This window comes from Pygocentrus nattereri, chromosome 15 (genome assembly GCF_015220715.1).
Source record: "Pygocentrus nattereri isolate fPygNat1 chromosome 15, fPygNat1.pri, whole genome shotgun sequence".
Taxonomy (NCBI): domain Eukaryota; kingdom Metazoa; phylum Chordata; class Actinopteri; order Characiformes; family Serrasalmidae; genus Pygocentrus; species Pygocentrus nattereri.
Genome location: NC_051225.1, coordinates 40,974,062 through 40,984,858, shown reverse-complemented (window position 1 = coordinate 40,984,858; position 10,797 = coordinate 40,974,062). Strand labels below are relative to the sequence as shown.

General features: G+C 45.1%; 1 protein-coding gene across 1 annotated transcript; it reads right to left on the bottom strand.

Annotated features, from left to right (window-relative positions):
* Window positions 1–3,751: 3,751 nt before the first annotated feature.
* On the bottom strand, window positions 3,752–5,780 carry LOC108441852 (forkhead box protein B1-like). The gene has a single exon (XM_017721591.2). It carries the CDS (start codon window positions 5,315–5,317, stop codon window positions 4,442–4,444), a length of 876 nt encoding a protein of 291 aa, XP_017577080.1. The 5' UTR covers window positions 5,318–5,780; the 3' UTR covers window positions 3,752–4,441.
* Window positions 5,781–10,797: the final 5,017 nt, after the last annotated feature.

Genomic DNA, 10,797 nt, shown 5'->3' with positions numbered 1-10,797 from the left:
CGTTTACCCACGCACACCCAACGCACACAAACACACACAGAGCTAAGGGATCAGACCCAGCATCGCTATGTCAACAGAGCTGGTCGCTTGGCAACATGCTGAAAGGCCTGAAGTGCATTGACTGGACACAATAGTCTGGGCTAGTGTTCGCTAGGTGATCTTTTATGGCTGACCAAACAGTCTGTCCTGCTCCTGCACAGTTCTGGGCAAACTGTAAAGTGCTCACTTCTAGGACTTTCATTCAAGACCTTCTGTGATCATGTGATTATTCATTCACTATAAAAACTAGAACATACGTGCAACAGGTTACTGCTGTCGGTGCACATTAAGTGTGCCGCAGTCCTAGCCGATGTGTGCTCTAGGTATGACTACATTTCTCTGAATTAAACCCGTTGACAATAGAAGTTGTGGTAAGATGAAAGTCTGAAGGATCAGGCGATGACCTTTTCCCTCCAGACCCTTTTGAGCTAATATTGGTAGTGCCACCCACTGGCATAATTTGCTTCTCAGTCTCTGCCTAGCAGCATGAATTAGATGTTGACAAAGTGATGTCTTGCACATTTCAGCATTTGCCTGGGCTCAGCTCAGGGTCTCTGCACCTGCCCCTTCTGTCAGGCTCAGCCATGATAATTAACCCGGACAGCCTCAAACTTCATTTTATACAAGTACTGTTGGGGAATTTAGCTGGGGGGGGTCAGCCGAGGCCTCACGTTAAGCCCAGAAACCTCAGCTTGTTTGTCCTCTGAGAGACCACCAGAATTCCAGGCAATGCACCTTTCCCTGTTTTCTGTCACTTTCAGTGTCACTGCAGGTGCTGGATGGATTTGATCAGATTCAGTACACAGTGTAGGAGACAGTATAAGACAATATTTCAGTTAGTATTAATAAAGCTAAAAAGTTAGAATGTTAATGAGCCAATGCTTCTTAAATAGGAGCACCAGAAAGTGTTTTGATTTGACGCATTTGCTTTGTTTTCTTCACTTAAAATTAACCTAAGGTGGCCTTATTTACCAGACAAAAGCCATATTTCCAGAAAGAAAATTTAATATTTATTAACAGTCCTAACAAATGACATGCACTGCACTTAATCGGCAGGTTCTGGATACAATGGATACGTCAAATTAAGTGCACATAATAATAATAATAATAATAATAATAAAAATAATACAGCACTATATAATGAATGTAATGCTTATTACTTAGAAAATATATTACTAAAATATCACAGTATGTGTCACAGTATGTTAGTATCAAGGTATAGTAGCCGTAATACAACAGTAATGTTAAACTGAGGGACTCTGTTTTGCCTTATTGTTATAAATCTTTTATGTTGTTGAAAGTTCTGGCCAAAGCAAATATACTGTTGGAAAGTGAAACACTGCAGTGCAGCGCTGTTACTGAAAGATCCGAACCTCTGTCTGTTTGGCTTATGTTCAAAGTAGGTATATGACACGCTGTAAATTAAGCTCAATAGAGGTACAGTTCCCTCCCTAATTCCTTAACTGAATGCAAATGAGTTTCAAAACTAACAAAACAAATGCAAAGCGCGCTCTGATTTATAGCCTTTTTGGGATCCATTCAGGATCAACAGTTTCTTTGAAATGTTTCCTAAATTGTCCTAACAGTTATTAAAAAGAACATTATGGGATCAGATGGCCATAAGGCTTGTGTTTGGGCTTAAACGTGTCTGTACAGATTGATAGGACACATAAATTGCGGTCTTTGTTTTCAGCCCTCTCTCAGTCTCCAGACTCCACAGCCAGCTGATTTACAGGCTTATAAATATCTCTGCCACCCCCTGCCCATGCATGTTCAGGTATTTCTCTCATAAATATGCACACTTCATATTAATAATGTCACACAGAGAAAAATAAATAAGGCCATTTAGCTTACCACAGGCGAAAACTCCCCCTTAAGTTCTGGGAGTTGATTTTCAGCCTGGTGGCATTAGTTCTCCTCCAGAGCTATTATAAATAACAGGTTCCTCTCCAGTCTGTCTCTTGCTGCACCAGGTTAAAGCTGGCTCATCATTCAGGCCACTGCCCATATGCATTAAGGAGTACATAAATTATGCATGCTAATTACCCTGGATGTCCCTTCACTCTAATTAATTCTTTTAATTAAAGCTCTGCTCTGTGGATTTGTATGGAAAGGTCCATATTTCACTTGCTGTCTCGCCTAACCTTCATCGGTGTCTAAGCAGATCATGGACGTGTTGTGATAAAGATGACAGTCCGGTGTGTTTTAGTTCCTAAAACTGACCAGTGTAATTCTAACGAGTGCCTTTTGCTGTGTGACCCGATCCCACGCCAGACTGGACGTTCTCAGCGGTCAGGCTTTTTGTTTTTCTTACCATGTGCTCCAGGTGACTTCACCTGTGTCTGGACAGTCAGATCAGCTCAGCGGTTTTGATTCAGTTCATTTTTATGGGTCATTTCATTTCGCCTGTCACTAGTTTAGTGACGTCTTGGTGCTCATTCTGTAGGAGATGCACAGGAATGATGAAGCAAACCGCTGTGTAGAGAAACAGGCTGAGCATTTTCAGACATCCTTACATCAAGACACAAGTTATAATCCATAGTTTTGCAATAAGTTTATTTCAATATTTTTTCTTTTAGCACAGTAAAACTCCAAATGGCAGAATATAATATTAAGCAATGCATTTTCTTAAATGAGCTCACTACAAATATTTTTTGCTGTCCTTCTTTTCAGAGCTTGAGGTGCCAGATCCCTTTAGAAAACTAGACCAATATATTTGATATTTTAGAATTGCAGTAACCTTCAGACATAACACTGAACCGTTTGTTGCTGTTGTCAAGGACTTCGTTTTGACCAGAATTGCTAAGCAAAAGTTTAAACACCCCTAATCAAATGACGTGATTGGTTGATTTTCTAAGCGTATTTAAGTAAACATGCTCTAAAGGGAGCACACTAAATAGGGAATTCTTGTGATACACTAAATAGGGAATTCTTGTGATACACTAAATAGGGAATTCTTGTGATAATCGCGGTGCCCAGTTTGTATTTATTTGCTGAGTTCAGCACAAAAAAAATCAAATAAAATAAAAATGTGCCAGTTTTATGTTTTTCCCCAGTGTCTTTAATTCAAGAGATATAAGCTGTAACTATGCAGTGACACGCGCAGAGCGCGCGCTTCTCTTCGCTGAGAAAACCAACACGCAGAATCAGCGCGTGAATTGACGAGGGGCGCCCGAATTTTTGAACTCGAGTTTCTACGGAACGTTTTGGAGCGAAGACCGAACTCGCTTTGTTCGAGCTCAGAGCGGAAGAGGCAGCGATCGTTTCACTTTAACAAACGTCCGAAATCGTGTGAGAGTTTAAGGCTCGACGCCGCTGGACCGGGTGGAGTGATGGGGACGGCTGGAGAGCAGAGGGGGAGAGCAGGTCTCCAGGACCCCTGCTGAAAAATGTGACGTAGCCAAAGGAAGCCTTAAAAAAAAATAATAATAAACCCGGTTTATATCGGGAGGGTGGGGTCCAGCCGTTTGGCCCTCTTTTATAATTCTGCAGCAATTTGTGCCAAAAAAAAACGTTTATTTTTGAACATGAAAAAATTTTATTTACCGCCTTCACTTAAAATAAAAGCGACGGTGTAGCACCACTACCACTCCTACTGCTAATAATAATATTAATAATAATAATAATAATAATAATAAAGATAATTATAATAAAGATCAGAGTCTGAAATTGTCTGAGCGTAAAGCGATAATAGATCTTGAGTTTGAAATGTTTAGTAACTGAATATCAGACGTTAAACTCCGCGCCTGATCAGACCGGAACACATCTCGCTGACCGAGTTTATCATTTATTGCAGGAATATCGCGCGCACTTAAAAAGCAGCATGCTAGCAGCAAACACAACACGCCATGCCCGCGTCGAAAACGTACAAATATACAGCGTTTATTCCACATGCGCAGCAAAGCGGGTGACGCAGGAGGTCTTCAGCGCGGCTCTCATCACAAAAAGTGCATCAGCAAAGAGTTTCAGGCTCCAGATCTCGAGATCTCCAGACCTCCAGAGGCCACGCTGTGGTGCGGCTGTGTCAGCAGAACGCGGCCTAACGTCCTTCTTGTAGACCTGAAGCGACCGACCTGAAGAAGCGCGCGCGCTGTGGATGTTTTTCATCTGAAGTCTTGGGTTTCGTGGGTTTAGAGCGACGGGTCGCTGCCGGAGGCTCGATCTAATGAAGTGGCTGTATTCGTGATCCAGGAGGAGAACAGCAGCCTCGGCTATTTCAGTGTGTCCAGGACTTGTCCGCTCAGATGAGATGCAGCCTGCTCTGGAATCTGTGACCGGGCTGTTTGTGGGATGTGGTCGCACTGAAGCGCTTTTTGCTGGTCCCAGATTTTCCCTCGTGAATACAGACTTGTCCGTGCGCCCAGGAAGTTTTGTCTCCCTCCAGCTGTCCGGTTACCTCGCCTCAGTGAACAGCGACCGAGCGCAGTGCTGCCGGACTCTGCTGGGACGCTGCGCTCGGGCCTCCCGCCCCTTGCGGCCCGGTGGGGCTCAGCGCTCGACTCGACGCGGACAAAAATGCCGGGAGATGCGGTGGTTTGATGGGCACGGGCACCGCGGGAACGGCCCTGAGCGGAACCCCGCCGTACGCGGAGCACTCAGGTGCAGCAACAGGCTCCACGCCGCCGCCGCCGTACACGTGAGGCCACGCGTGCAGCGGGTAGGCCTGTGGCGCGTGCTGTGCGGGCGGAAAGGGTACTCCGCCGGTGCCGGGCGCTTTGTACTCCCTGGCGATGATGTTCTCGATGGCGAAAGGGTGCTTAAACGCAGCCGGCGGCGGGGGCGGCGGCGGAGGCGGCGACGTGGTGAAGTGGTATCCGCCGATGGGCGGCAGGTGCGCGGCGGCGGCAGTTGCAGCCAGTGCGCTCAGCCTCAGCTTGGCCTGCTGCTGCAGGTAATGCGCCGCCTCGGCCGCCTTACTGCGCGCCAGCGGGTCCGCGGGGGCCACCACCTTGAAGCGCTTGCGGCGCCGCAAGAAGCTGCCGTTCTCGAACATGTCCCCGCAGCTCGGGTGCAGCGCCCAGAAGCTGCCTTTGCCTGGCTGGTCGGGCCGCCGCGGAATCTTGATGAAGCAGTCGTTGAAGGAGAGGTTGTGACGCAGCGAGTTCTGCCACCGCTGCGTGTTTTCCCGGTAGTACGGGAAGCGGTCCATGATGAACTTGTAGATCTCGCTGAGTGGCAGCATCTTCTCCGGGCAACTCTGGATGGCCATGGCGGTCAGGGAGATGTAGGAGTAGGGCGGCTTCTGCTCGCTGTACGTGTTCCTGCCCGGCCGAGGCATCTCCAAACTTTGCTGAATGTGATGTGGTGAATCCGGTGCTAACCAAAGTTTCCTCAGTGCTTCTTCTTCATGCTCTTTGGAAGTTTCCTGACACTGGTGCCCTCGGCCTGCTGACTGGAGGTCTCGGCCAAGATTTCTGGAAAGTTTCTCTGGATCAGTGCTGAGTGAGACCGAACTGAGCTGGTTTCGCCTCCGGTCAGACTACATTGACCCGACGCGGCTCTGGGAGCTGCTGCTTGCTCAGCCCGGTCGTCGGTGAGCCGAGCACCATGTGGCTTCACAACTTTGAAGAGCACCGCCTACCTCGCTGTGCTGCAGCCTCCGGACGGTTCGGTGCTCTATCATCACTCAGCGAACTCGGCGCAAAGTGAACAGCGTTGAGCTCTGTGGTGGACTGACCGCTGGTGTGTCCATGTGAGCCGGGGCTGCGCGCGTGCTGGAGTTACAGTGACAGGAGCAAAACCACACACTCTCCTCTCCTCTTCACCCCATAGGCGCCCCCACGGACCTCTCTGTGTTCACGTGACATGCTGTTTAAAAGGGGGCGGTTACGTTTGAAGTGGGCGGCTTCGTAAGTGGGCGTTTTTGTTTACTGCTTTGAAAGGACCAATGGGGTTTGGGGGTTGCAGGGGTCTCGGCTCGGAGTTTATAAGCGGCGCGCCGTCAAACTGGACGAACCTGTCAGGGGAGCGCAGCGGACTGTGTGCCGTTCAGGTTCCCACTGGCCACCTCACTCCTCCTTAAAGCGAGCCGGGTCGCTAATACGTCCCCACACGTTACTTTAACTACAGTGCCTGGTTCAGTGCGTCTGTCGGTACTTTCCTGCAGCCCGATGAGGAGCTCGAGTTTACGGGGAGCTGTTTCTCCTGCGCTTTGGATTCCCCTGCAGTCGGAAACAGTGGCTAAACTGCAGATTTACTTATTTAAATTCCGCTGAAATATTGAGTCGTTATTAATGTTTATAATTGAGCAGTATAGTCGATAATTAAACGGAACCTTGTTCGAGAACGAAATGAATGAATTTGGCCTTTTGGCAAGTTTTCGTTTCTCGACGTCGCGAGCTTCCCTAAAGTAAGCAGAATATCTGGTAAATCCCGAAAGAAACGCTGCGAACAAACGAATTTTCGTGCAGAAGCGGCCAGTAAACCGGCGTCGGATTGTATTGAAGTTGAAACAGCACGTTATCAGAACGGAGCGCGCGCGATTCCTCTTCTGCTGTCTTTTATATCCGATGCTCCGTAAGCTTGACTTTAAAAACGTCTCATCTTCCAGAAGCTAAAACGAGCTTTGTTTGTTTTACAGCGCGTAAAAAAGCAACGGTGGAAAAGTTGATAGATGAAAGAAAAACCCCAAGTTAATCGATAATCGATATCGGGCCTCAGATCCTAACGGCTAACTTTCCTAAAGACTCTGTCTTTATTCTGTGGAGCTGCTTTGTGACGTCAGCTGTAAAAAGCGCTACAAATAAACGCGGCTTGACTTTGATCTGATGGGATCGCAGCCCGCAGTTCCGACCGGTTCTGCGGCGTTTCCTCCACGGGACTGAGCCGCTTCTGCCGAGTGATTATAGAGTGAAATTCGCGCTGTGATCTGGACAGAGTTTTGAGCGATTTTGCCGCGGATGAATATTAATAGAGAGATTTTATTCTGAGGATCACAGGGATGAGCGCGCACAGGGTCTGTTTCTTCGCTCAGCAGCTTTAAATGAACTTTCACGAAACGAATAAACTGCAGGATTTAAATAATAAAAAACTGGAATAAATGCACCCTCGGGCCTGGGGGGGGGGGGGGGGGGGGGGGGGGGTTGGGGGGGTGATGGAGTGGTTGTACAAATAAATCTGAATGACAAATGACAATATCCTGATTGTTGAGTTGATGTTGATAAGGAGGAACTTCATTGGTCGTTTGAACTTAAAGGGCCCTCATCCTACATCCTTCCTACTTTTCATGTGTTTTATTATTTTTTTCATTTGAGTTCAACTTAGAGCATTTTGTGTTTTTTCTAAATTCGAACCTCTCTTTATCCCTCAGAGGTAAACAAGCTGTTTTTGTCACTGCTCCTTGAAGACTGATATATAAGCTCTGTTCTGATTGGCTGCTCTGTATTGTGCATCATTGAAAAGCAGCAGAAAGGAAACACTCCTTAGAACTTCAGCTTTGGGCTAAACTGCTGTTGGTATCGGTGGATCTATGTAAAGGAATTGGTTCTGGTGGCTTTACAGAATCAGTGAAGTCCAAACGGGCTCCATGTATTAACCATATGGACTGAGTAGTGACTGGTATTGAAACTTGAAGTGTGTTTGTGTTGCTTTAAACCTCTTTATTGCAAAAAGAGTGGGAAATCCAGGTTTCCGTGATATGGGCCCTTCAAGATGTATCACTCTTTATTAATTCAGTGAATTTCCTCGGACTGCAGTTCAACAACCAGGACTGATCCTGTGAGTCATTGTTACTATGAATTAAACGTTTACTCTTATTGTTCCTGCATTTATGTGGCGTTTACCCTTAAAACACACATAACAGAAGTCTATAAGTGTATGTATATCCTGTATATGAGACATGACCTGTTACTGAAAAACATCAGATGTCTGATTAACCATTAATCACCACTGAAATTCACCCAGACTTGTGTCTGCGTTTCATTTCTGCAGCTTCAGCACCACGGACAGTTCATGCCATGCACTGGTTGTGTTAAAGCTGCTGTGTAAAGCTGCCATTATTACTACTGTTGTATGTACGGTGACGGTTGTTCTTCTGACATAAGGAAGCGAGGGCTGTAGAAAAGCAGGAGGAGAGCTCAATGTATCATCCAGCCAACGCTACACAGCCCAACTGCTCCAGATGGAGAGACAGTGTAGAAATGTGTGTTTTAGTATGTGTGTGTGTGTGGATGCTGCTGTTGACCCTTAGCTGATGCAGGGCAAGTTAAAAGTGAGAACAGGCTGGGCCTGTATGCTGTGATGAATGGAGTATTTCCTGATGGAGTGGCCTAGAAGCAGATCATGACGCATCTTTAGTCTGATCGATGACTCTAGTCTGTAAATACCTTGAGAGCTTTCTCCTAGTGTTCCACTATGACAGCACTGACAACACAAACACAGCACAAATATAAACACACAGTGTCGTTCAGCACGCAGTAAGAAGTTTAAACAGCTAGAGATGAAGTTACCCAGCCTCAGTATCCAACCGACAAGATCTTCTACCTTTACACTTTTAAAACGGAAGTCGCCAAGAAGCTTGTCAAGACTGTCACGATTGGTTCCTCCCACTCCCCCATGTGCCTTGTTACTTCCACGTTTCTTTGTTTTGATTTTCACCGTCCTGCCCCCTTGTTTTGTGACTCCGCCCCGATTGTTTCCACCTGTTTTCCACCTGTGTCTTGTGATCCCTTGTGTTATATAAGCCCTGTGTTTGCTCTGGTCTGTGTTGGTCTTTGTTTGGGTGCTTGCTTTGACGTGCTGTATGCATGTTTGATAATGCTGGATGTTTGTTTGTACTGGATGTATGTCTGATTTGTTTGAAGTGTTTGGATTTCTGTATTTTGTGTTTCTATTTCATCATGCCTGTCCCCCATTCGATCCGTGTTGGCTCTATGAACCTGGAGCGTTTTGACCATGACCCTGACCATGACTCGTTTATCCCAGCACGTGCGTCCGCCTCATCGCTCCACGTCACACGACATGAGGGTGTAAATAACTTTTTCACAGTTTAACGAATTTCCTTATAATGTATATGCTTAAGGGAGGAACCTTTAAACGGGAATAAAAATTGTCTTTAGGACAAACAAACAAACACTTGGTTGGTGTGACATACAGTACTTGCGATTCATTGTTAGAAGAATGTTCTATTCCTTTTTTCTGGTTTATTTGGGATGTCCGTTCTAAAAAGTACAACTACAAAATCAGAATATTGCTGGTCATCCAATCACTGTACCCTGGCTTTAATGGTTTATTTCTGATTAAACTCTTTAATCCCTTCATTTGCTCCATAGACAAATAAATGTGTCCAAATCACACAGGATTGAATACATGGAAAAACACACACTTCTCTTTTTATTATAAAGTCATAAACTTTAAAAATGTCATCATAGTCTAACTAGCTTGACCCATCGATGTCTATGTACTGCACTCAAGAAGGATGTTTGTTTCTGTTCTTCCGCTGATTAATGCTTAAGGGTGTGCGTGTTTAGGTTGTGGGAGTGTGTGAGCATTATGCTCAGAAGCAGTGCTCTAATGCAAGTCTGTATGAGTAGAGCTGAAGAGTCTTAGCTGATGATGAGCGTGTTTCATGCAAAGCTGCAACTCACTCTCCTCTTCAGCTCCTGATCCGGCTCTGCTCCTGGTACACACACAGCTCCACTAAGACCCTAATTAAGACCCAGTGAACACAAAGCAGCAGCCCAGTTCCACTCAAACACTGCGCTAATCCGTGACCAAACAGAAAGACATATGTCATTAAAGATAGTATATCTTCTTTTCTCACTTTTTTTTTATCATTTTGGAGTTTCCCACATACCCACGCAACACATGGCTCTCGGAAATATGGCCGGTTGAATCCTGTTAAAGGGGAATTCCAGTGATTTTTAAAAATGTCTGCATAGTTTAATCACTGAGATAAACAAGGTCATTCAGATTTGGTTTGGTGCAGTTTGATGCCTTCAGTGTAGAGAAACCTATTAGCTCTGTTTTCATTACAGTGGTGGTAATAGGAACCAGGGGTCATGATGTGTAATACAGCCTTAATGCAAATATAGACATTTTATTTGTTATCCAAAAATATCTAAATATGTAATGATTATAATGTTTAAATAATCATATGTCAAAATATCTTTTTTCTTTGCCTTAGTATGCCCCTCATCTCTGCCATCAGTGGGTTAAAAATCGTGTTTGTCCAAGATCTTGTCTTAAAGGTACCGTAAAACAATCAAACAACATATTCACAACAATCTCATTTAATAACTTTCTGTGAGGACCTTTTAGAGACATTAAAGTCAGACCTCTGGTACCTATCGCCACCACTCTGAGCACTTCTCAGCAGGTTTACATCATAAATAATCATGAAAAATGAATGGATTTCCCCTTTAATGCTCCTATAGCCCAATTTTTGGCTTCACAACTGTTTCCTTACAAACTAATTTATGTAAAGACAAGAACGTCGTACCTTGCCGCTCACATTTCAAGTGATTATTTTTCTTAAATCAACTACTAGTATTTTAGATATTGGTAATTCATCCTCTCAGCATTGCCTATTTACACAACAATCATCCAGCAATTTCCTAAAGTGAACCATTTAAATCCGTTTAGCTGCCAATTAAACAAATGATGGCTAATTAGGCCCAGAGAAGCAGGCATTTGGAGGATGGTGAATTACATAATTAGTGTGTTAATGTGCAGAACATGAAGAGATTTCAGATGAACAGAGAGAAGAGAATGAGCGTTCACTACATGATATTAAACAACAGATGCTGACACACACACCTT